At 50.5% G+C, this 26,840-nt stretch overlaps 1 protein-coding gene and 2 non-coding genes across 3 annotated transcripts in view; 1 reads left to right on the forward strand and 2 right to left on the reverse strand.

Annotated features, from left to right (window-relative positions):
- Positions 1-6,458: 6,458 nt before the first annotated feature.
- The window catches only part of LOC149852452 (collagen and calcium-binding EGF domain-containing protein 1-like), a 34,239-nt gene continuing 13,857 nt past the window's right edge, over positions 6,459-26,840 (forward strand). The window contains exons 1-2 of the mRNA XM_090029385.1: positions 6,459-6,983; positions 10,822-10,905. Of these exons, the coding sequence (XP_089885511.1) occupies positions 6,874-6,983; positions 10,822-10,905 (194 nt within the window). The 5' untranslated portion in view covers positions 6,459-6,873. The remainder of the gene's footprint in view (positions 6,984-10,821; positions 10,906-26,840) is intronic.
- On the reverse strand, positions 16,227-16,319 carry TRNAI-UAU (transfer RNA isoleucine (anticodon UAU)). Its single transcript is given in 2 exon segments — positions 16,227-16,262; positions 16,282-16,319. It is a non-coding gene; the product is annotated as a tRNA-Ile (tRNA).
- TRNAG-UCC (transfer RNA glycine (anticodon UCC)) lies at positions 20,931-21,002 on the reverse strand. The gene has a single exon. It is a non-coding gene; the product is annotated as a tRNA-Gly (tRNA).

The following is a 26,840-nucleotide window of genomic DNA, read 5'->3' on the forward strand; positions in this document are numbered from 1 at the left end:
TAGTTATCTAACAGGTGTACTTTATGCATTTGTTTTACAGCAGAACACAGAGACCCCAGTTGGGATCATGGTGAGTGATGTACTAACATGCCATAAGGCAGCCCACACCCCAAGCAGTGGACAGACAAGACGGGCAGAGACAGGCTATAGGAACACATAGTGGCACATACTAGGAGCCTGGAAGAGCAGTTGCTCACTCACAGCTCATTGAAGTCCACGGGATTACTCACAAGAGGAAGCATTCATTAAACTGACAAAAGGTCTCCACAATCTGGAAGGCCCAGATCCACACACAAACCAACTGCAGATGCTTCGTCAGCCTGATGAGGGGTATTTGCACCTGAAAGCTTGCAAAGAAGAATTTTTCCAACTATTTGAGTTGAAGATATCAGACTTACCAAACGAACCTTGTCTGCCTATGTCCTTAGACCAACACAGCTGCAACCTATACCCCAGATCCACATGAGCATCGAAACGTTTAACTCCCATAGGCACCTAAATTCCTCCTAAAAGTGTTTGACTGGAGGCATCACAGGTTTGTTGTTATTAAGATAAGAGGACAAGGCATATTGATGAGTCACTAATGATCCAGTCTAAGATAAGGCAATGGAGAGACATCCCATGACTTCAGTGAGAATATGATCAGGCCTTGTTGATAAAGCAAACATTCCTGACTGTGGCATAATAAAGGCTCTTCTAGGAACCAGCCTGGCGACTCTATTTTCTCAGGTACATTGTTATGCAGCAGAACAAGGCAATAAAAATGCCAGTGGTATCTCAGCCCTCATTGCTGCTCCTTCTCCGGCCACCAGCAAAACACATCAGAAGAAAGAGGAAGTGAAACTAGTGCACAAGGTGGTATATTTATTTATACAAAGATACACACGTGCATACACACACAGATGAAATTATGAGTCTACTGTTGGCTGATAGATAAACCAATCGAGTTTGTCAGTCCTAAAACAGAGATGCTGAAAAAGTTCCAGCGGAAATGAGCAGTATGGGCCTGTGGTTCTCACTCGGTAACCATCGGCTTCCTCTCTGCAGGTGTTTACTATCTCAACAAAAGAAAATGGGCAAAGATACCCCACTCCGCTATCACACCATGGAACCTGTGAGAACTCTCAACTTTCTAACGCTCCCAGGAAGTTCCTGTTCTCTTCAAACACCGCCCTCCCCACCCCACATCTAAACCAACAGAGAAGATGCTTACGCATGATGGACACTGCAGCAGAGCAGAGGTGTTCAGGCAGTGAAGAAAGAAACAAACAAACAAAAAAAAATCACACCACTTTTAGCTTTGTAGAGGTGCTGTGTTAAACGTCAGATTGGCCTGGTAGAAGCTTGGGGTGGATGTGTGCACCACAGGCCTGGGATTGTGGGATTCAAAATACAGTTTGGGGCCCTTCTGGTTTGGAGGGAAAGCTTGGAAGTTTGACATCAGTGTAACTGATGCAGCAGTGTCTGCCTGAGTCTGCAGGCAGCTTGAAGCAATAGTTCATGGTGCACCTGAAATGTGATGGGTGGGCATGGAAGCACTGCATCTTTGCAGCTTGTGCTTGGTCAGTCACACACATGCAGTTAGCAACAGCACAGGTCTATAGTGAAGACAAGACCTGAGAGGCCATGTCTCAGTAGTCCATGTTGTCGCTGTTCTGCACCTCCAACCCAACCAGGAATGCCCTTGGGCATCGCCCCAGAATACCCTCACATGGCAGAACAGCATAGAGTCCTTTGACTGGCTGTCTTAGGAAATCCTCTGGAAATTTAAAAAAGCTACAATGTTAAAAGGAATTAGAGAAAAGTCACATTGCAAGGTCTAATATTTCACAATCCCAGGAACCTTTTTTGCCAACCCATTGCAAATATGCTTTTTTGTACTTTTCTGAGCATTTGGCTTTGGACCATAGACCAAAATGCAACCCCAGCTATATTTCCTACCCTTAATTCCTGAACTGCTCAACTTCTTTAGTAGCACAGAGTAGGTGGAGGAGGCAGGGGTGGGGAAACAGTCTGGTTCACTTTAGGATTATCAACCCATCACTCACATGTACCATCCATAACATGACCAGCGACAGGCTAGGAGTTTCTATGGCATCTCCACAGGTCTTGGGCATCCAACTGCTCACTGCATGACAGAGGAGGACCTCCCAGTAGGCCATCTGTGTTTAAAAAATAGCTCTTCCCATGAAGAGGAACAGGGTAGCATCATCCTCAAAAGTTCGGGTGAGAACTGCACACTCGCTCTGAAGCATCTTGGACAAGCCGTTTTGAGCTATGGTGCCTTTATGCTGTATTGTGTCCCAGCTAGAAGAGACAGTGGCAGAATAACAGCTTTTCTCCTGCTTCAGGCCAGACCGGTAGCTCTTTGTGAGGCAGTTCTCTTAAATAAGCAGGGCTGAGGGTGAGAAAACATCAGTGGGAGAATTCATCTGGGAACTGAAAAGTAGGATGCAATGAGCCTGCTTGAGCCTTGCTGACAGCACAGATCAGGTTTCATGCTAACTGCTTTCCTCTTTTAGCACTGTATCTGTGCCCTAGAGCAGATGAAAACCAGACCCTCAAACCCAAGGAGAGGGGCTGGAGGCAGGAGGCACATTGCAGTCCCAGGCTCAACATCTGTGTTGGTTCCAAATCTCAAAAGGGCCTGTTTGCTGGTGAGGAGCGGGACAACTCTTGTTTACTTATTATAGCTTCTTATTTGCTGCCTCTTCCTGCAGAAGAAAGAGGGGGAGAAAAGCTGGAAACCCCAATCACAGGGAAGAGAGGGGGGTCCAAAGCATGTAGTGCTGGCCTGACCAACAGCTCTCTCTGGGGACTTCACCGCTGGCTTCACTGGATGCCACTTGCACTGATGCCTAGTCCTTTTGAATATCCCACTTGGTGGTAGATGTTAGCTGAGAAAACAGTTATGGGCTTTCAGGCTTCCCTGGGGAGATTTTTTTTTTTTTTTTTTTTGTATTCCAGGTCAAGTTAGCCAAATCAGTTCTGAATCCGCTCATCTGAGCAAAATTCAATCGTTCAAACACACACAACCAGCAAGTATCCTCCACCCCAGACTTTTCAGCCTGGGACTTCAGATATTCACAAATCCCTGGGAAGATGCTGGTGGGAGCCTCACATACATGTCTCCTGGCTTAGGGAAGCAGCCGTCCCACCCACCACCCCCAGCTTGGTTCAGATGACACAGGCCTAGCTTGTCTGCCCAGAGTTTAAAAGGCTTGGCATGAGACCCAGCAGTAGCAGATGGTGCATGCAGGTTTGGCAGGAGCTCTGCCAGTTTACACCAGTTGAGGGTCTGACCTGAGGGGGCTTCCAAATACCCAGCACTTGCCACCTGCTCTGGATTCAGCCGTACGACTGAAAAGCAAAACAAGCTGCTCTGCTCTCTGCCCACATCCTTGCTTCAATGCCCCTGCCCTAAGCAGGCCTTCCCCATCCTCTCATCTGGAAGCTTTGACATTCATTTCATACCACAGAGACTTTCAAGTCCAAAGGCACCTGGTGCCCATGGCCACTGCTCTCTCCCCACTACTCCTTGTTTTAGGAGTCGATGGGATAAGGGAATTCATGGGAAGAGCTTCTTCTACCTTCTGCTTCTGTTGCTGCGCAGGCTCGTGACACAGAAGAGGTTGAGAGGCACTGATTCATAAGCTTCTTTAATTAGGCATTTCATTATACCTTATCTAAGTCTCTCTTCTTCAGAAGAGTAGCCACAGACTCCTGGGGTGTTTATAGACATGCTCCAGGAGGGAGGAAAAGGGGGAGGGAGGGAGGGCACTTTAATCAGAGCGGCTCTGAGAGCTGCTCTAATTAAAATGCCCGGAGCGTCAGGTGTATCAGCATCCCTGTGTTGGAAAACGGTGGCAGAGGCACTTTAACTAAAGCTCATCAAATGAGCTTTAGTCAAAGTGCCCCTGCTGCCATTTTTCAGTGCAGGGACACTGATACAGGTGATGCTAGAGCTTGCTGGAGCATGGTAATTACCACGCTCCAGCAGACTCAATTAGTCGAATCCGCTCTAATGTGTTGTAAGTACAACACATTGAAGCAGGCTCTCTGCATGTGTATAGGCGCTCCCTGGTTTTCCTTTTTCATTCACGAGATGAGTTTCATGTCTCAGTCTATGGCTTCCTGTTGCTGCTGCCTTATGAATTATGAAGGGCAAAAGACCCTGGGCTCTTCCTTCTGCAGCCCAACTCAGCCGGGCAAGGAACTTGTCTCCTTTTATCCTCTGCTGGTATCCAAGCTTAACCCCTAATTGGCAATTGTATTGCCTGGGTCAGTACTGTGTCCTAATACGCCTTATATACTCCATATCTACAACCCTGCACCCTCCCTGGGGAGGCATCAAGTCTCTTGCGATTAAGGCTTAGCTTGTTCTGCCTCATTTCAAGCCCACGCAGACACTGTGGGTGTGCAGGTTTGAGTCAAACATGAACATGATTGGGCTCATGTTCTGTTCAGACGAGACAGATAAGGAGGAGAGAGGAAAAACACCGCAGGGGGCTGAGGGTGAGCAAACAGAACGGAGAGTGGGCAGAGTGAAATGCAAATATGGGGGAGACTGTGAGGAAAAAGGCACCAAGGGTTAAGAAAAGAGAAACTGTACAGAGGCAACAAACAGCACAGCCCCCATGGCCTCACTCTTACGTTCTGGGTAGCGGGGGGGGTCCCCTGTCCTTGGCGCATAGCAGAGATTTCTCCTTTGCTAGCAAGATAAGTCTGTTTGTTGTTTTAAATCGAAACACCCTTTCATGATCAGCAGCTTCAGACTGCACAGGGAGAAGGTTCCCAAACTCAGCCTTAACTGTGGCGGTGAAGAGGTTGGCAGAAGCTCAAACACAAGGAGTTTCTCCTTTGCCAGGTGTAATATTTTAGGATTACCCTGAAATGGTATCAGGTAGCAACTCCACAGACAGACTGAGGAAAGGGGCTATAGGGTGGAGGAAAATACAGGGCCAGATTATGAAGGAAGAGACCCTGAGGAAATGGAGATGAGCATTGGGCCCATTCACATTATAATCCTGGATCGTCAACTGGCGTAAATCAGCACTGTGGTATTCAACTCATTGACAACCTGGCCCATGGCTAGAAGATTGTTCAGCAGATCCCTTTCCCAGTACAGGGCTGTTCTCTATACCCTTCTGTGAGGACTGATTTCAAATGCCTCATGCGAGGGAGTGTCCATAAATTACTTTGGAAGACTTGTTTAGCTCCACCTTGAGGTAAGCAGCTGGCTGGGCCTTTCCATAAGGGCTTCAGAGGGTCTGAAATGCCCTCCCATCTCCAGTACAAAGCAATCTAAACTAGGCAGCTGCAGGACCCATGCGATTCAGCTGGGGGTAGAAGAAAGATAAAGAAAGGGGTTGCGACACTGTCTGGATGCATGGAGGTGCTAGTGTTCGATTGTGGGCTGCTGTTTACAACGTGTTGCACCCTGAGCGCATAATGACAGATCGGGAGCCTGAGTGTCAAAGCGTTATATTTATTCTAAATGCAAATAAGCGAAGAAATACAAAATAATTAGTTCCCCTTTACTCCCACTGGCCCAGATTGTAACTCCACCCACTCCGGTGGGATTTATTCTGAGTTATACCAGTGTGAGGAGCACGTTGAGGCCCCTGGGTTTCATTTATCTCTACAGTGTCAGAAACAAGGATGGGGGAATGCAAATAAGTGGTGCCTGATTCTCACTTAGGCTGAAACCACTTGACACCACTCTGCCAAGGGAGGAAAATATGCTTTCCTCTCTTCCTTCCTCCCTTATTTGAGGTATACAGTATATTACTTTAGCAGGTCATAATTTTCCATGTATTTATCCTTGCAGCCGCCCTGGGTGATTAGGAAGCAGTATCATCTATTCACACTGTATCTGAATTTAAACACTGTCTTTAAGGCTCACGTGCATTGCCCAGTTGGCATGAATGGAGCTGCATATACATAAAAACAAGGCCCATAATCTCTCCCTGGTTCATTATTCCTTTGCATGCCCATCACATGGTGGGCACTGGATGAGGGTCCAGGTGCCACTCTAGCATCTATTCAAAGGACAGGAAAGCTCCTAAAGAAATGCAAAAACTCTAGCACTCTTGGTTCAGAGATGATACCTTCTATTAGACCACCTAAGACATTGCAGGAAAGCTCATAATAGTTCACAGGGCCCCAGGGAAGGAGCTAGGCTCTGTGGCTGGCAGGAGTCTTGGCAATAAGGGAAAGAAGCTTTTGGAGGTAGGAAGGTTTTCAGCCTTCTTCCGACAGGGGGAAGGAAACTGTTAGGGAAGTTCTCCTTCCTTTGGTACCAGGAGAGGGGGCTCTTCAGCCAGTGGGAACCAGCATCAGGATATGAAGGGAGAGAGCCAGGGAGGGAGAGAGAGGAAAAGTGCAGCAGCAGCTGGTTGCTGCTGGGGGTAGGACCTAGGAGGAGTTGAACTCTGTCAGTGGGGCAGGGAGCCAGGATGCTTATTAAAACACAGCAGAGCCCACAGGGCAGAGTGAGGAGAGAGCAAGAGGCACTGCTTTCACCCTAACCACTGAGAGGAGCATCTGGAAGTGGCTTTTCCCAAACAAGGCACCAGGGAGCAGGGCTGGGGAGGCATGTGAGAAACTGTGCCCCGGCCTGGAGGGCAAGCGAGCTCTGGGAATCCAAGAGAAAGGAAGGAGTAGAGGCTGCATCTCCGGCAGACGGTTGTGCTGATTGGGAAAGAGGCAGGCAGGCCGGGGAGCTGAGCTGGAGGGGAGGCACTGGAGGTTAAAGACCCTGAAGCCACCACAGCCAGACGGTGCCTGGTTCTTGCATGGACCCAGTGTGACCCCAGGGAGGTCTGGACCAAGCAGCAGCCAGGACCAGCGCAGGAGTCCACTCCAGTGGCAATGCTGCTGCTGCTGCGCCTGCTGGAAGCTGAGCTGCTCTTGGCTTCCCTGATCTCGCCGCTGGAGTCGCTCTCTGGGCCCTTCGGGCGATTCTCCGCCGAGCAGACAAGGTAAGGCAGTGCATGGCCCCTGCAGCACCTTCCTCTGGGAGCCCTGGCCCCCAGCTCCCTGCACTGGTGGGTGCTAAGTATTGGTCTCTACAGCAGTACTTCTGGGTGCTGGGGTTCTTCTCCACTGGAGCTGTGAGGCAAGGGAGTGGGGCCAGCTGGGAGGAGATGATTAGCAGGAAGGCAAGGACTAGGATCCCAATAAGGGAGGTCTGCTCAGTGGGGACGCTGCTCATCTCCATGGGGAAAAGGAAGAGAGCTGTTTGGTTTGGGCCTGGGTTGTGATGGGGTGGTGGGTGCTGGGTGGGAGCCACAGGACCCCCAAAAGCAGCCATCCCCACCTCACCCTCTACCCTGGCAAATCCCCCTTGGACTTTGTGCTCTGGCACAGCAGAAAAATTCCCCCCACCCCCTCCCGGCACATGCCATGAGGTGCCCAAATGCAGGCTCCTTCCCATAGCAAGCTGGATGGGGTGAGGTACTGCCTCTCAGCTAGTCCCCCGCCTCCCCCAGCTCCATAGAAACTGATCTCACCTTGCTTTCAGGAGCATAATTAGGATGATTAGAGAGGCCCCCAGGGCACGCAGAGTCTCTGATGCTTGGCACTCCGCCAGGTGTCCGAAGAGCCCCTGAACTACAGGGACTGTCACTGTTTCCATGAAGGATATTCACCTATCTGCCAATTGCCAATAGTTGTCTTTTGTAGGAGCAAGGGTGAAATTAGTCCTCCCAAAAATAAAGGTCCATGATCTTCTCTCCATCAGTCCCAGCAGGGCCACTCAGCCTTGAGCTAGAGCTGCCCTGGTTGTCCACCCCCCTGGTCTCTCCACACAGCTCTGTGAACGCCCATTCAACGTGGCCTGCACCCCTCCAGCTCTTCCAGTAGAGCCTCTTTCAATGCATGTCAGTCCTTCCTGGGTTAAAAGTGGATTTTGCGCTGGCCTGACCATAGCCTCTCAGACGTTGGCTGCAGGCCAGGCCGAGTGGACAGTGAAGCATTGCTTCAGTCAAGAGAAAGGATTCCTCCCACTGTGGGACACTCAGGCCCAGTCTCATACCTGAGACTGCCAACAAGGGGGTGCCAACAAGTGTTAATTGCATTTGGCAATGGTCCTGTAGGAACTGGGCTTAGTTTCCTCCAGCTGCTTAGCAGCCCTCAGGGGAGAGAGACTCTTTCCCTGCTAGATTATGCAGTTGGATCCAACCTGGGTGGCTAGTGACTGAAAGTCAGTCTCCTATGACTGATTCCCCAAAGCCCTTTGTAGCTCATTCTTGACTTACAGCTTCCTCTTCTTGGCCAGGCCCCTCGGATCTATGACAGTGTCAATACTGAGAGGTGGGGTGTGGCCCATGGCACCAAGCAGGCCCTACAATGAATTTGAACCCCATGGGCATCCAACAACCATGCTAGAGGCCACCACTGTGAAGCCCAGCTTGCATGCTCTGTGCATGCTACACCCCAATATGGAAGTCATGGGGCCAACAGCGCCTATGCCACTAAGCACGGCCAAGCATGAGTGAGCACGTCACGTGTCATGGCAGCATCCCCTAGCATGGTTTGGAGACAGCGTGGATGTGCCCAGTGGGGCTCCACTATGGACTATGCTTACCAAAATGCATCCCAGACTCAACAGCCCTCCAATCTAAAGCTACCGTAGATGACAGCATCTAGACTCCCAGGTGCCTTTGCCCACAGAGGCATTACTAGGTGCTGCCATGCAATGGAAAAACCACAGAGCCAGGTTCTCGTCCTCCTAAAGGAGCAGGGGAAAGAGGTATATCCTTCATTTGTCCCTTCAGAGCAATCATTAGGGATACAAAATGTATGGGCCAAAACCTGAGCACCCAAAACTCCTGATGAGGTCAAGGTGACCGGGGTCTAAGGAGGCATAACTCCATTGATTTCAACAGCATTGCACCAGAGCTGGATTTGGCACAGTGGGAATTTGGCAGAAGGGAGAATTTCAGGGTATGCATTTGGCCCTCCCCTCACAAGGCAGGTGTAAATCAGGAAGAACTCCCTGATTCTCAGCAGGGAGGAAGTCACTGGGGGTCACATCACTGTTCAACCAGGGTTGGGAGAGGAGGATGGGGTGCTGGGTTCAAATCCTGAATCTGAACAAGAACGAGCCCGAGGTTCCTGGACATCTCAGAGACAGGCAGCCTGTCTTTGGAAAGTTGTGTAGAGCTAGGACAAGAAACAGAAATATTTGCTAGAAGCCAGAGACCCAGGGGGTGTAACTGGATGTGGATCTTGGGATGGATCTTAAACCAGCCAAGTTTTGACCCGAAATCTTCTCCCATCCACTTCCTTGAGCCTCAGAGGCGATTGTTTTCCATGGTGTTGCGCAATGGAATCGCTGGAACAAATGACACAGTTCCCGACGCCTGTCAAAACCAATTTGCTTGCAGCGACCAGGAGAAATGCTTTAACTCTGCCTGTTGGTGCTCCCGCCGGCCTTACGCCCACTCACAGCCACGTGACAGCCTCCTCTCCACGCTGAGCCATGCGACCCCTTGCGAACCTCTCCATGGCCCAAGGCCTGGTAACCTTTTCCAGGCCCACCCTGGACCACTTGTAGGGCTGAGATCACTGGGGCTGGCTTGGATCTGAGTGCAGAGTCCAGGCAAAGGGTTGCACAATTGCTTGGGAGGGGAAATTTAATGTGGATCATATTTAAAGGAATAGATCAGTGGGATGGACATCAGAGGATGTTTCCAGGAGTTTTCTGGGAGCCCCAGTGGGAACGCACCTTTGATAGAGTTACGCTAGGGGTAAATTTGGCCTTAGGCAGTGTTGCCAACTCTTGCAGGTTTTATCACAGCTCCAGTCCTATTTGATGCTTTTTTGTAAAGTCCCCACTCCAAGATTACATAAGAAGTGTTGCTTTCATTTTAACAAAAAGAGAAAGTTTCTAATGCTAGTGTTTGCAGAGAAAAGGCTGGAAACGTGACCCTCACTGCCCCCACCCCCATTCCCGGCAGGCTCAAAAACTAGGAGGCAAATGGAAAGATCCCTGACTTGCTTGTTTTCCTAAAAAGCTCACGGTATTGAGGCCAAACTTACAAATTTCTGACTCCTGATCCTTGAAGGTATGTAGCTTGGAGCACTGCCAGATGGTTCACTAGTGTGAGAGGCAGACAGATGCACACAATCGTATGTGCGCACGCACAGACACACAGACTGTGCAGCCATCACTCATGCAAAGCTCCACTAAAACACACGCTTGCAAGGCAGGTGCCTCTCCCAGCCAGTTTTTGGACGCAGTCCATATGCTGGCAGAGCCAAAGCTCCTCCTGGGGTTAGGCTTTTTTAACGTGAAAACTGACAACAAGGTATCGGGAGGGCCATCTCTTACCCAGTCCCCACAGCATCCCACACTCTCTCCTCCACAGCAGAAGCCTTTTGGCCCAGCGACAGCTGTTCCCAATGAGCCACTTGGAAACCTCGGCATTCAATTGCTAATCAGCATAACGCTATTACTTAACAGTGCTATGGCTTGCTTTCACTTACCCTAGCAGGCATGACATTAGCTTAGCCCTAGGTTACCACCAAAGACAGGCATGTAGCTAGATCAGGAGGTATGATGGCCGTAGATGACTTAGCCAGTAGCAGATCCAGGAACAGGCAAGTGGAAGTAGGGAGAGGCTGGAGGGACATCTATACACCATCTTAAGTCCCTAGTGTACTTCAAGATCAGGGTCCTTCAAGCAATAAAACCACAGAACAGTGGCTGATGTCCCAGGTGGCTGGGGCCGACGTGGGATGGGACAGGGTAGCTGGTAGTTTGATCTTCCAAGAACAAACAAGTCTTACATTCCTCCTTCTCCTCCTTTTCAGCAGTGAATCTTGTCCTGAGAATAAAATCTTGACAGTGAAGTATTCCTGCACAGGCTCTGGTGGGAGCCCAGCTACCTGTTTACGGTAAGACATGTGCAAGCTTTGGGGAGGGTGGGTGTAGGGGAGGTTCACAGTGTGTTGAGACTGGAGAGGTATCAAGGGCTCTGCTATTCTCCATGTTGAGGAGGCACAATGAGGAAACAACTCTCAGCATAGCTTCACCATATGATCCAATGATCAGAACTGGGGCAATGGGGGTGTGAGGACTCCTGGGCCCTATTTCTGGTTCTTCCACTCCCCATAAGCAAGTCCTTTCCTTTTTTCTGTGCCTTGATTTCCCCATTGGAGAATCAGGAGCTGATCCCACATGTCAACTCCCATATGGCTCTGCAGCTGGCATAAATCATCAAAGCTGCATTCACTCCAGTGAAACTCTGCTGATGTTACATCTGCTGGAGAGTTGGCCCATTGGAGGGTCTGCACATGGGAGGAATGCAGGACCTAGCTCAAAGGTGTTCTGGAGCTTAATGAGTTAATGTTTGTGGCATGCTTGGAGATGCACAGATAAAAGGCACCATGAGCATGCCCTAGATTATTATCAGCCAGAGCTGCTCCTGTTAAACCCATTAGGATGTAACTCTCTCCTCGCCTGAGATTTCATCACTTTGTGTTCATTGACCGGCCTCCTGCAATATATCACCCCACAGAGAGCCCTGCTCCTGCATTAGAACCAGGAGGTCTGAAGTGTCACAACCCGAACCACGTGTCTTCCTGAGGCTGCCCAGCTGAATGCCAGATGTGGCTGGCTTTCTTCTGACAGGCTTTCTATTCAGTATAACGCGGGTTGAGAAGAGCAGTGGCTGGCAGGCTCCAGTCATTGCAAAGGCATTTTTTAATACAGACACTCCAGCATGTTTTTATGCATCGCCAAAGGGAATGCTTGAGGCTTTTGAGGAGGTAGAAATAGATTAGCATAGGGAAAGGGGAGGGCTCTTGGCCAGAGGAATGCACTATCCCATGTTGGTAGCTCTGAATCCATGGGTCTCCCTTTGATCCACCGTGATCCTGCTCTCATGTGAATCATCTACAAAGTGAGGCACCTCCAAATGGCTCTAATCACTGGGCTGCAATCCCTTCCTCGAAGAGTTTGCAGATGGGAATGTTAAACAGCAGCTATGATTGACTATCAGAGCAACGGTGGCAGAAAGCCTCTGTCTCTTAGAAAACCTAAATCAAGGGCCTAAAAAGATAAAAGGTAAAAGTTTTAGGATCATGTAAGAGCCTAAATTTCATTTGTAAGGGCCACCAAAATGCCCCAGCGTTACATTTTTGGCAGTGTCCCACTTTCCCAAGTCACTTAGAAACCAAAGTCCCTTTGTTTGGAAGGATCTTTCCCTCAGATATGCCCACATGAACTTGGGCTCTAAGAGCATTTAGGTGCTTTGGGATTTTACCCTATATCTTCTAGGATCTTCATTTAAAGGTTCCCAAGTGAAGGAGAATTTGCTCAACTCACTGTCAGTTGCCATCCCTATAAGAAACAAAAAGAAGTATCATCTTTTCTTAATATAACACACCATGGAATATAATATGCTCCTTGTTTCTGAAAGGCAGAATGAAGGGGAGAAAAGATCCTTCCTTGTAGTAAGCAAGTAAGTAAGTAGCAGCAGCTAGGGCAGTGCCTTGAGAGCCTTTCAGGGATGATGCAGAGGGCTAGGCAATGTTAGCACTGTTAGATATGCAAACACAATTCACGGGATAAACCCAGAGGTTTCAAATAGGAATCCATAGTGCCAAAAGGATTCTGCCTGGCTGTGGTCTTTCTGAGGTCTTTGCAACAGAATTGCTCCATTTTTCTATAGTCAAAAAACAAGTGAAATCTAAGAGCTGGCATTTTCTGAGGGGCGCTTCGAGCCTAAAAAAGTTGAAAGCCAAACCCCCTCGCTGTTCTGCTCCCTGTGGATTGCTGCACATTTTACTTTTGGTTTTGCCCAGTAAGCAACAGAAACTGCGCTTACCGTGTTTCTCATACATAATGTGAACTCTAATTTCCTAGCAACTGATTTGTGGCAAAAAGGTATGTGTTGAAAAATGTTTTGCCTTCTACATCACAATCTTCTTTCTGGCAGATATTGTGGCCTCTGCCCTGTTCTGAAAAGTGACTTGGGTACTTAAAAGTGACTTGGGTACTTAGGAGCCTCTGCTTGAGGTGCAACAGAAGTGTGCTAGTGAGCACCTCAGTGAGCTATCTGAAAGCAAACTCAGATGTTCCCACCCATGCTACAGTCCCAACACCTGATTGCAGTGTAAACATCCTCTAAGGCTGTAAATAGATGTCTCATTTGACATAGGCCTAATTGCCCTGGGGTTTGACCCAGATCAGAACAGGTGTAGCACAATCATTCCCATGTTGCCCTTCCAAGCTCCTTTGCTGCTTTTCCACTAGTGAGGATCACACAGCCTGGCTAGCTTGTCCTGGGAAAAAGTGCAGTAAACCTGCAGGCACACACAGCTACATCCTGGGAGAAAACATGTTATCCTGCATACTTAAGAGGGGCTCGAAGCGGGATGGTAGATATGGACTTCTATAGGATGCTTTTTCCCAGGAGAAGTGCAAGATCTATTTATAGCCAAAGATGCATTTGATTCCTAAAGCCTAGATCCTCAAGGTGCTGGGCCCCTCACTGCTCCTTGAAGAGCTAGATCTAAATACCCAGAGGTCAGTTTTTCCGAGGCATCTAAAGAGATGGGATTTGCAAAAGAATCTGACGTGATCAAAGGGAGTTAGAGACTAATCTTCTTATGTCCTTTTGAAAAATCAATCTCTGCTTTTAGGCTTCTTTGTAAATCTGGCCTCGAGCCCCTCACAAAAATGGAAAGGAGGCTCCTAAATCTTTTAAGCAGTTTAAAATTCTGCCCCCGCACTTTGGTCAAGCTCAGGTCATTGGTTACAAGTAAGAATCACAAAGCTAAATTGCATAATCTGTTTATGCCGGCCTGCCCATTTTATCCTAATGGCTTTCATCAGCGTTGAGAACGTGTGACACTAGATACAAAGCAGCTTCCAGGAAGGGGAAGTAGAGGGAGTGTCTGAGAAGAGGGAATGGAGGTAGGGCAGGAGATGGGAGGGAGTGGTGTGAGTCTCAGGTGTAGAAAGAGCGAGCAACTGCAGCCATATGGCAAGATGAGATTCCCATGAATGCGGTGGCACAGGGTGGACAGGCAGGGTCTAACCAGGGAGGCTTCTGGGCCCTGGTCCTCCTCACCAAACCTCTAAAGAAAGCATCTAGGTGGTCAGTGGAGGATGAGATGAGCTTCACAAAGGGTGAGTGCTTCTCCAACAGGTTCCTGCTGCCTGTTGTTAATAATTGCCCCCCCCATGTCAGAGAACAGGCTGGGATGTTAGTAGTGCAAAACACAGCCTTTCCCCTGATCCAGAGCCCCCTCTCCAGTGCTCTGCTCTGGGTGTGCAGTTGAGATACTCAAGGGAGTGACTGGAGGGTCTTGCTAGTGACTTCAGTGGGACTGCAGGAGAAGCAGCACTTTCTCCTAGGGGCATTAAAGAAGGGACATCCTGGAATTAAGACACTAGTTATGGCATGAGAAGAGGTGGGTTCAAGACCCTGCTGTGCGACAGACTCCCTGAATAACTTTGGCAAAGTCACGTGGCTTCTCCATACCTTGCTTTTCCCCATGTGTAAAGCAGATCTCCTTGAATTGAAGGGCTCCCTGGAGACTTCAGTACTGTGGCACTATGCTGGACAAATGGATCTGGGGGCCAGACAGGAGCAATCTAAGCAAAGGAGGCTGAACTAGGAGGCCATCCTGTTATGAGAGGAAGATGCTTGGAGGGCTAGAAAGGGCCAGGGGGTGTTAGTAGATATGCTCTGGGCAGCACGTCCCTCTCAGACTATTTTCAGAGACGCTGCAGCTACAGGCAGGAAGAGCAGAGCAGTACTGGTGGGGAGATCAGATGAGGAGGGGGGGATGCTCACAGAAGTGTTTTGATCCCTGTTCCCACAGTGGAGACCCAAGATTTAAAGAAACCATGGGAAAGAGCTACAGAGCATAGACAGAGACAGACAGACAGGTCCAGGAGAGACAGGCCATGGCAAGGACCTGGCACGGCTGGGGACAGATAGGATGGCATAGAAGAAGGATTGGGCTGCTCAGGGAAACCATAACACACTTTATGTCATGTTGCCTATGGGGTGCTGGCTGTAGCCCAGCCTGGGCTGCTAGTGGCCTCATGCAGGAGCAGCTTGGTGGCCTGTCTGTGCAGACAATGCTGGGCTTAGATCCCTTTGTTCTTCTAATGGGTTCCACTGAATCCCATCTGGCTGCCCCCAGCCTCGCCAGGGCTCTCCCCATCCTGAATGAGAGGCTGCAGCTGGGGCCTTCACTAGCACTGGGTTCCTGCCTCTCCAGACATAGGCAAGACCATCTCCTCCCCATGATCTCCTCAGGCTCCTTTGAGGACTGTCACTCCTTCTATGCTTTATTAAAGTGCTGGGGGTGTGAGACCCTGGTGCAAAGGCACTCAAATCACATCGATCCCCTGGGAAAATATGGGATGTCTCATCTGCCAGGCCCCTTCTCATACACAACTCAGACTGAACCTCCTCCAGGTTTGCTAAGCACCTGCCTGGAGATGGTATCTCCAATGCCTGCAGCACTCAGAGTTGATTCATGAAGTCCTTTGCCAATGATCCACCCGCCACAGGACTAAACTTCTGCTCACTGAGCTGCATTAACCTTTTCCATTACCCTGGAAGGACCAGGTTCCCTCAAGCAGATGCCCCAAGGGGCAGGAGCAAAGCCCCTCACCCTTGCTCCCTTGTCTGTCTAGGGCAGGGGTGGCTACCCTGCAGCACGTGTGCCACAAATGGCACAGGCAGCCTCTGTGTGTGTCACGTGGCAGATCAGGAAAGGAACAGGCGGCACAGTGGCAGATAGTTTCATAGTTGTTAGGGGCTGGAAGGGTCCTTACAGATCATTGAGTCCAGTCCCTGCTGCACTTGGACAGGAAAGACTACTGGGATCAGATGACCCCAGCAAAATGGACATCAAGATACTTTTTGAAGACTGCCAGGGTGGGTGACTATACCACCTCTGTGGGGAGCCTGTTCTAAACCCTTGGTACGTGACTTGTAAAGAAATTTTTTCTTAAGTCTAGTCTAAAGTGATCTTCAGTCAGCTTGTGACCATTATATCATGTCCTCCCCTGAGGGGCCTTGGTGAGCAGATACTCCCCCAGGCCCTGATGTATGCCCTTGATATGATTATAGGTTGCCACCAAGTGCCCTCCAAGTCTTCTCTTCTCCAGGCTGAACAGTCCCAAGCCTTGCAGTCTCTCCTTGTAAGACCTGGTCTCTAATCATACACCTGGCCCTCCAAAAGTTAAATGCTCCAGGTGAGGCTTGAACTCACAACCTTGGCATCACTTCCTCAGTACTGCCTTATAAGTACCACGTGCTAACCTATTGCACCACTGGAGCTGGCAAAGGTCTATACATATGGGAGATAGGGCAGGGAGCAGAAAAACAGAGCAGCAGGTCAGGCAAGGAGCAGAGAGAATGAGGCATGAAGCAGAGCAGTGGATTTGCAGGGAGTGCGGGGAAAGGGGTAGAAAGTAGAGCAGTAGACTGGGCAGGTGAAGGGGATCTGAGCAGCACTTGGAGAGGGTAAGGGGCTAATTTGTAGCACTACCCAAAAGGTTGGACCTCACAGGTGTAGAGCCAAAGAATCCTGTCCAGCAAACAAGCCGACCTCTGGCTCTGCAGGAATCATAGAAAGTGGGGAGGAGGTCATCTAGTCTAACCCCCTGCTCAAAGCAGGACCACCCCCAACTAGATCATCCCAGACAAGGTTTGTCTGGCCAGGTCTAAAAAACCTCCAAGGATGGAGATTCCCCCACCTCTCTGGGTAACCTGTTCCAGTGCTTCACCACCCTCCTTGTGAGAAAGCTTTTCCTAATATCCAACCTAAACTTCCCTTGCTGCAACTTGAGAACATTGCTCTTTGTCCTGTCATCTGCCACCACTGGGAACAGTCCAGCTCCATCCTCTTTGGAAGGTAGTTCAAGACTGTCATTAAGTGTCCTATCAGTCCTTGTCTTCTCCAAACTAAATAAGCCCAGTTCCCTCAGCCCTCCTCATAAGACATGCTCCCCAGTCCACTAATCATTTTCATTGCCCTCCGGTGGACTCGCTCCAATTTGTCCACATGCTTCCTGTAGTGGGGGGCCCAAAACTGGACACAGTACTCCAGATCTGGCCTCACCAGTGCTGAATAGAGAGACATAATCACTTCCCTCGATCTGCTGGAAATGCTCCTAGTAATGCAGCCCAGTATGCCGTTAGCAGTCCTACCAGTGCAGCCCAGCGTGCAATTAGAACGCAGTAGAGAGCAGCCAGATGACCTCAGAGCAGTGCCCACTAGCCCAGACAGCAGCTCTCTGAGCAACACTCCTTGGAGAACAGAGCACAGCAACAAATCTGACCTATAATAATTCTCCCCTTAGTGCTGCTGGGGACAAGCACCTTAAAAATGCTTCAGGCAGCACTTTTAGAAAGTGGTGTGGGCAAGTGGTAGGACACTGCACTGAAAGACTTCAGTTCCACCCCTGGCTCTGCCCTGAGCTGTGCAGTGACTTTGGAAACTCACTATCTCCTGCTGCCTCTGGTTTTTCCCTCTTGCTGTCCATGTCGCCACGCCCTGCCTATATGCACAGCACCTAGCACAGCTCCCCACAGAGGCTACTGCTGCAGTACAAGCAGTGGCAGCATCTCCCCTGCCTCAGTACAGCTCCTGCAGGAGTGGGAATCATGTCCTGCAAAGCCTCCCTCTTCCAGTAACCTTCCCCTTAGTTTTTTCCAGCACTCCCAGCTGCCTTCAATGTCCTGCCACTCCTCTTCCCCCCACCCTTCCCTCCCCTTCCTTGCCCTCTCTGTCCCATCCCTTTCCAAGCTGAGCCCAGCACAGTCAGGTGCCAGCCACATCTGGAACCCCTCACACCTTGCAGATTACAGCAGAAGTCAGCACAGACTCCTTTACCTTTCCTACAATGCTCCACAGCCTGGATGGACAGCATGGAGCTTCCAGCCCCCTCTCACTCACCTCCCCTTGCTGCTGCCCCCCAGGTCTGCAAGCTGGCCAGCTTCCCTGTGTCCTGGGGACCGAGAGCAACCAGCCCGCTGTCCCACCTTCCCTGGGTGCAGGGCTGGGGGGTAAGTCCACGTGGTGACTGCAGGAGCTGCGGGTATCTCTCAGGCCTGTGCCCATGGGTAGCAGATTCTGCAGTTTGCAGGCTCTGTAAGTGGCGTCATGAGGTCCAGTGTTCACAAGCTCCCCATGCAGCCATGTAACTGGTCACCCTGCCACTCTAACTGGTGTTGGTGCAGGTAAGTGCGGATGGTCCCTACTTTCTCTCATGAGCTTTTTTGCAAGCATCCATTCCTATGGAGGATAGGCATAGAGGGGCCACATCCATCCCAGTGCTGGAGATGAGCTTAGTACAAAGGCCTAGAAAAGGGATGCCAAGGATCACCTTGGCCAGGTGCGATCAGCCTCTGGGCCTTCCTAACTAAGGTCTGGTCCCTCTGGTTGGGAAAAGCCACCCCTCCTCCAACATGTACTGGGAAAGGGCACAAGATAGACTCACTTTGTTAGGATACCCCATGTCAGGAATGTTCTCTGGAGGGAGCAGGCCAGCTGGATTAATAGCCATATCAGTGACTTGGCTGACACTTGAAGGGATGTGGAATTGGCTGCACTTGGCCCCTGGCCCCAGTTGAAGGGTGTGGGCTTGGGTGGTGAGGTCAGGTGAGTGGGCTTCATGGGAGAGTAGCCTAGGAGCTGGGCTTCCTCTAAGGGGAGAGTGGGTTCTTGGGTGGGCTGTGGTCTGAAATCCCTTGGGGTGCTCCGATATTTAGATTGGTGACTGGGTAGAGCCTGTGGGCAGCTCCTCCAGGCTGGACTAGAAGTACTAACAGGGAAGGAAAGTCTGACTGGGAAGAGGCCTGAGGAAATACTAGGCAGCAAACTCTGGGAACCCCTGTTGCCCCCCAGCAAGGGATGGAGAAACTATCCCCCTCCAGCATTTGCCCTGTTCTTGGGGACGCTCCTCAGCCCTTCCTGCCTGGCACTGCAAGCTGACTTTGGCTGCAGTTCTCTTCCATCTCCCTCATGGGCTGGGAGATGAGAGGATTGCTCCATCTTATGTCCACTCCTTGTCTCCATTCCCAGATAGGGTCAGCAGCCTTCCTGCCAGTCTCTTCCCATGGGATTGCGACTGCCCTGGTTCCAGCAAGCATGAAATGCTGGAAAGTCCTTTGAGCTCTTGTTAGAGGTGCCCATAAGCTGCCCCACTGATTTCCCATTCCCTTCCACCCAGCTGCCTTGAAAAGCCCTATTTTTGTGTACACTACGTACAAAATAAGAAACACTCCTTGTTTTTGAGAGGCAGAATGAAAAAAAAGAGAGAAATCTTTCTTTACAGTAAGTAATGAGGAGCAGCAAGGAGCAGAACCTGCTCGTTGTTCTGCTCTCTGTGGATCACGTGCACAGTTACTTTTGCTTTTGCCTGGCAGAAGCTTAAGTGGCAGAAACCACTGTTGCTGTATTTCCTCACTTATAAGCCCTGTTTCCAGTAGATGTTTTGTTTTGGGTTTTTTTTGAGAAAAAGATACATATTGTTAATAAAAAATATGGTAGACCTCAGGAGAAGTGCTTTTTTATAGATCCATAGATTCATAGATTCCAGGGTCGGAAGGGACCTCGGTGGGCCATCCTGTCCAACCCCTTGCCCCTGGCAGGCAAGAAAAGGGTCACCAAACCTGGGATCATGTGATCCCAGACAGGTGCCTGTCCAGTCTCCTCCTGAAGACCCCTAAGGATGGGACGAGCATCACCTCCCTTGGAAACCCTTTCCAGATCCTGGCAACCCTGACCGTGAAAAACTTTTTTCTAATGTCCAGTCTAAACCTTCTCTCCCATAGCTTATGGCCATTGTTCCTTGTTGTTCCAGGGGTGCCCTGGTGAACAGATCATTGCCTACTTCACGTTGCTCTCCTCTTATGAATTTGCACACTGCCACAAGGTCCCCTCTCAGCCTTCTCTTGGAGAGGCTGAAAAGGTTAATGTCCCTTAGCCTTTCCTTGTAGGGCTCTCCTTGCAGGCCTCCAGTCAGACGCGTGGCCCTTCTTTGGACCCTCTCCAGGTTGTCCCCATCCCACTTGAATTGCAGCGTCCAGAACTAGACACAGTACTCCCGTTGCGGTCTGACCAGTGCCGCATAGAGGGGGAGCATCACCTCCCTGGACCTGTTTGTGAAGCACCTACGGATGTACGACAAGGTGCAATTGGCTCTGCCGACTGCTTCATCACATTGACGACTCATGTTCATCCTAGAGTCAACAGTGACTCCAAGATCTCTTTCTGCCTCGGTGGAGCTGAGAAAGTCCCCCCTGGCCTATAGGTACGATGCCAGTTCTTCCTCCCTAAATGCAGCACCTTGCACTTGTCCTTATTGAATTGCATCCTGTTGCTCTCTGCCCACTTCCCCAACCTATCTAGGTCAGCCTGGATCTGGTTCCTCCTCACCAGGGTGTTAGCTTCACCCCATAGTTTTGTGTCATCCGCAAATTTGGACAGGGCGCTTCCCACCCCCTCATCCAGATCACTGATGAAGATGTTGAACAGCACCGGCCCCAGAACTGAGCCCTGAGGGACTCCGCTGCACACATCTTTCCAGGTTGACACCGACCCATCCACCACCACTCTCTGAGTGCGACCCCTGACCCAGTCTACCGTGTAATCATCCAAGGCAATATTCTCAGTGTATTAATAAGGATGCTATGGGATACCGTGTCAAAGGCCTTCTTGAAGTCCAGATAGATAACATCCACCTCGACTCCTGCATCTAAACATTTGGTGGCCTTGTTGTAATAAGCAGCTAGGTTAGTCAGGCAGGAGCTACCTGCTATAAACCCATGTTGGTTACCCCTCCGCATCACATTAGCCACCTCCCACAGATGTGTTCCTTGATAATTTTTCAATGGTTTTCCCAGGGATAGCGGTAAGACTGACTGGTCTATAGAAAAAGGAACTGCATTGGCTGGGAATCGAACCCAGGTCAACTGCTTGGAAGGCAGCTATACTCACCACTATACCACCAATGCCAGGCCCAATGCTTCTGAGCAATGCTAATTGCCTATCTGTAACAGCAGTGGCATGACCAGCCCTTTTATTGGCACTAGGTACTGTCTAAGTCACTAAGATCCAAACATTTCTCTCCTAGGCTGCATAGTACAGAGAAGAGCTAATCCATGAGACTGTTGTGGGGAGAGGAATGAAGGTGCAGGGTACTGTCCCACTGAGGGACAAGCATGTTAACTAGAAACCTCTGTTAAAATGAGAAGCAGCAGTATAATCAAATAGGGCAGTTGTCACTAGCCTTCAGAGTTAACAGGCTAGGGGGAAGCCTATGCCTTTTTGGGGTCATTAGCTAGAGTCCGAACTATCTTGCCAGTGTGTGATGCTATTGGATCTACTGGAGACACTTCACATCCCTCCAAGCTAGGGCAGAGTCTGACCCTTCCCTGCTTCTACAGCCAGTGCTGTGGGAGGTCACATGCACAAAGGTTTCCTCCGTAGGCAGAGTGGCTGGAAATTTCAACTCAGTATTAAATAACCAGCTGGAAAGAGGCCACGGGCTACTCTCCAGAGCCATCAGTGAAGGGCTGGAGTGGGGGGCTTTCCATTGCCCCCACCCCCATGCCTACTCCAGCAAGGCTAGCAGAGACAGCTGCTGCTCTGTGTTCCCCAGCTCTGGGGCAGGTCACCCAAGCATGCAGCAGGAACCAATGCTGGCTCAGACAGCAGGCTTTTCCTGTGGTTTGCCGTGCAAGTGAGAAACTGCTGCTTTCTTTAGGGCTCAGCCCTACTTCTTTCCCTTCCCATGGCCAGGTCTATATGCCAGAGATCTCTGAGTGCTTTGCAAAGACAACTGGTCAGCTGGGGAAACTGAGGCACTGGGCGGTGCCCAGGTGTATCAGTGAATCGGTGGCAGGGCCCACCACACGGAAGCCCAGAGACCCCAATGCTGAGGCTTGTGCAGGATTAGACCATGCTGGTGTCAGATGCAGCCACCTCTGTTCTATATGTTGCGCCCAGCCCCATCAGCATCTACTGTGCTTCCTCCGTGTCTCCGCTCCAGCCCAGCTTCCTTCCCTGGCTCCGCCCCTGTAGTACTGGGAGGGGGCAGGAGCTGCTCTGACTTTACCAAACATGGCACAGATGACCTAGAGGCAGCACTTGGGGCTGGCACCCTTGGGGAAACCAGCCAATCGGAGACACAACTGCAGCCCCAGCGTGAGGAGGGAGAAGCGACAGGACTGAACTCTCCAACAACTCAAGAGAGAGCACCTGGCACACACCGGCTAGGGACTGAAGTTACACATGAACCAGTATAAGTGATCAGAAACTGGTTTGAATCTGTAACACAACCAAAGTCCTGTGCATATAAACTGCTTTCAAAATGGCAAAACTGGTTTAAGATAAACCCAGGTGGATATAGTATCAGATTGAACTGATTTAAATTAAATTGGTTTATTGAACTTCTGTCGCAGATCCCCTCCAGATTCAAGTTAACTCACAGTCCCCCAGGATCCCAGGGTGCTTTGCATCTCCCCCACAACCCCCTCCCCTCCGGCCCCTTTGCAAGGTGGGTGAGCAGGAAGGCATGCTCTAACACCCCCCATCTTCTGGCTTGGGCCACTGCAGGCATGTGGCTGCATTTCTGGAATCAAAAGTGAAAATCTGATCACTTGCTTGTCAGTTCAATCTACGCAGCTTAGACTGACTTGCAAAGATGGAATCAATTCAGCCTTGGGATTTTTGACTGTCTGTACTTAGCCACTAGGGTCAGAGTTTGCTTGCTTCCCCAGCACTCAGGAAAGCTGGTGCGAATGAACCTTTAAAGCAGGCCCTGGAGCCCCACACAGATACTTCCATTCAGAATAAAAGTGAACGTGATTCCATGTAGCTTCCCACACTTCCACAAGGGCCTCCCTCGCACCCTGAGCGGCCTGCCTTCCAGACCTGCCCTTCACATTACCAGCTCCACTTCACACTGCCCTGTACTCACTCGGCTCCAAGGGCAGGAGTAGGAGTCATGGGCAGATCTAGGGTTTTGAAGAGCAGGATGCATGCAGTGAGGTCCATCACCATATATAACACAACACACATTTTTCTCCAGGTAAAAAGAAGCTAGAAGCTTTATTAATGTGGTAAGGGCCAATGGCTGCATTACTCAGTTTAAGATTGAAGCAAAAACAATCACAACTTTTTTTAAATGAGTTAAAAACAGTCTGCAGGGCCTGTGAAATAGGAGCTACTTTACCAGGAGCAGCTAACATGCAGCAGAATTGCAGAAGAAAGGATAGCTTTATAAGTGGAACATCAAGACCATTCAGAAAGGAGAGATGGTCATTAACACATGTAGAGTGAAGGAACTTTTGACCTCCACTCCTGTCCCTGTTTTTTTCATTATTTGTCCCCAGTAATTGTTATCCGTTTCTGTAGCCTCCCCGTCTGAGGGAGGCTAAAAGGTTACCTGGTGGGGCTGGGCCCATGCCCCTGACGGATGACAAATAGGCCTGTGGAATGAAGCGTTCAGAAGGAATCAAGTTGAGCCACAATATCAATCAACTCCCTCACTGCTGCCTGAATAGAAATGCTGCTGCCACTGCCAGACATTTGGTCTTAAACTTTGGGTAGACCAGGAACCAAATGTGGGGTGTGACTGCACCACTGCATGCCCTCTCCCCTCCCCTCCCAGATTCACCCCTGCAGGGAGTTACTGGCAGCTGTAACTAGCTGGGCTGTACTGAACGACTAGAGGGACCCATACAGGTCTGAGGCACTTGAGCCAGCCCACTGTAACTCACAAGGCTGGTTAATTCAGATTAACATTCCTCAGCATCCCTGTGCAGACCAGCCTTCAAGAGAGCATGGGGCTGGGAGCCCAAAGCCAAGCTGTCTTTATCCAGCCTCTGTAAATAGTCTCCCAAATCAAGAGCCCCAGAGTCCTGACGTATTATTACCCACCCAGAGATACACGAAACAGGCATCCCTTGATAAGTGATACATAGGGACTGGGTAGGGGGTGGGGGGGTTCAGCATAGCAAGCTGGAAAGGAAGGTGATCAGGCAATTACACACCCAAAGAACTGCAGCAATCCTAACTGCCGGAGGAAAGTACTGAGCCAATCCTGGATTCAGGCAAGGGGTTGGCTGTTGGCATCTCACAGCTCTCGAGAGATCATGGCTCATTCCTCTCTCTTCCCTGCTCCATTGGTAGCCAGTAGGAAATCCAGATCCCTTCCCTCCTCCCTCTCACCCTGAGCTGTATGCATTTGGTACTTCCTCTTTGCACCATCAGCACTGTTTTGCACTGCCCTCCACCCACCGGGCTCCTGGGGCAGAAGAGGGAGTTACCAGCAGCTGCAACCATCTGGACTGTACTGAGTGACTCAGGAAGGGCCTGAACCACAGGGCAGACACCTGAATCAGAAACTCACCCCACTGAGTTCCCACACCAGGGAGACAGTGGGACATGGGGAGCAAGGGCAAGCAGGCTTAGACTTGTGGGGCTGGGGATTGGGAGCCCTTCCCTAGGGGGGCAGCAGGCCATACTCTGTCTGATAAAGGGTCTCCAAATGGGCACCTCATGGGGCTGCTCTGTATATAAGAAGCAGGAGGCATCATGTAACCTGACAGACGCCTGGTAAATGGAGATGGGGGAGCAGCAAGGCTGGAAGAGAGCCAAAGGAAAGGCCTTCAGTGGGAGGAGAAAGGAGGATACTGTGGGCTGGGCGGAGAGAGCTTGGAACAGCTGAAATCAGAGGGGCCTAAGAAAGGAGTCCCAGCTCTCCGTGTCCTGTGGGCTGAGCTCGGCCATGGCATGCTCCATAGGCACCCTTCCCCTCTCCCCCTGCCATACAGGGAGCACTTTGTGCCCTGGTTCAGTGACACCATAAGGCAGTAGAGAATAAGGGCCCAGGTTTGGACCATTCCACACCTCACACTTTGTGCATTCATTTTGCACTAGTGCAAATGGTTGCACAAGGGAACGAGTCAACCAGCAACTGAGCCCAAAAAGAGCAGTGGATGGAGACCCTGCAGAAGTCTCACAGGATTGTCACTAGCCTTCAGAGTTAACAGGCTAGGGGGCAGCCTACACCTTTTTGGGGTCATTGAGCTAGAGTCCGATCTATCTTGCCAGTGTGTGATGCTATTGGATTTACTAGAGACACTTCACACCCCTCTCTGCTTCGACAGCCAGTGTTGTGGGAGGTCACACTCCGTAGGCAGAGTGGCTGGAAATTTCAACTCAGTATTAAATAACCAGCTGGAAAGAGGCCACAGGCTACTCTCCAGAGCCATCAGTGAAGGGCTGGAGTGGGGGGCTTTTCCACTGGCCCCACCCCCATGCCTACTCCAGCAAGGCCAGCAGAGACAGCTGCTGCTCTGTGTTCCCCAGCTCTGGGGCAGGTCACCCAAGCATGCAGCAGGAACCAGTGCCGGCTCGGACAGCAGGCTTTTCCTGTGGTTTGCCATGCAAGTGAGAAACTTACTCAGAGACCAGGAAACATTAGGGACAAGGCCACCGCACCTTGATTGCAAACTTGCTGGGCCTGGGGCTGTTTTTCCTGTTCTGCATTTGTAGAGCACCTCGCACCCTGTGACTGGGGCTTCTGCAGTTCAGATTGTTACTAACAGTGCATCCCAGCCCTTCCCTTCAGCTCTCTCTCAGTGATGGAAACCTGGAAACGGGGAAGGGGGAGTGGGTTCTGGTCAGGGCTCAGAGAGGAGCACTGAACACACCCGGCCTCATTCCAAAGCCTTCCTGGGGCGCAGCCCATCAGCACGCAGCTCCACACGGCTACTTCTCATTTGGACAACATGCCTGAGCTCTGGCTTTCATTAAGGTCCAGAGGGCAGCAGGAAGCTTTTCCTTCCAAGCACGTGGCTCCTCTAAACTACATTAGGCTGAGCTAGACTCGGGGTCTGTGCAGCCCTCATTTTGCAGCCTCCTTCTGGCAGGCAACCCAGCTCTCTGGGCATCAGCAGGAGACCTCTGGCAGCAATGTTGCACCTTTGCAGGGATGTGCTGGGGCGGAGCAGTGTCTGGTGCTAGGGGGGACTCCAGCTGCTGGCTGGGTATCTGACAGGGAGCTTCAGCTAAGCTGTGCCAAGGGACAAGCTCAAAGCCAAGGGACAAAGCTTGAGCAAGTCAGCAGGTGACAACCTAGTGGTGCAGTAGGAACACCAGACCCCAGTAAAACCCACACCAGTCCCCTCTGCTGATCATAGGATCATAGAAAATGAGGGTTGGAAGGGACCTCAGGAGGTCATCTAGTCCAACCCCCTGCTCAGAGCAGGACCAGCCCCAACTAAATCATTCCGGCCACAGTTTTGTCAAGCCAAGCCTTAAAAACCTCCAAGGATGAAGATACCACCACCTCTCTAGGTAACCTGTTCCAGTGCTTCACTACCCTCCCAGTGAGAAAGTTTTTCCTAATATCCAACTTAAACCTCCCTTGCTGCAACTGGAGACTGTTGCTTCTTGTCCTGTCATCTGCCACCACTGAGAACAGTCCAGCTCCATCTTCTTTGGACCCCCCCCACCTTTTAGGAAGTTAAAGGCTGATATCAAATCCTCCCTCAGTCTCCTCTTCTGCAGACTAAATAAGTCCTGTTCTCCACAGAAGTCATGTGCCCCAGCCCCTGAACCATTTTCATTGCTCTCTGCTGGACTCTTTGGACCCCCCCCACCTTTTAGGAAGTTAAAGGCTGATATCAAATCCTCCCTCAGTCTCCTCTTCTGCAGACTAAATAAGTCCTGTTCTCCACAGAAGTCATGTGCCCCAGCCCCTGAACCATTTTCATTGCTCTCTGCTGGACTCTCCAAGTTGTCCACATCCTTTCAATGGGGGGAGAGGAGGGGACTGGATA

The sequence above is a fragment of the Crocodylus siamensis genome, chromosome 15 (genome assembly GCF_052110815.1).
Source record: "Crocodylus siamensis isolate JL-2025a chromosome 15, ASM5211081v1, whole genome shotgun sequence".
Classification (NCBI taxonomy): domain Eukaryota; kingdom Metazoa; phylum Chordata; order Crocodylia; family Crocodylidae; genus Crocodylus; species Crocodylus siamensis.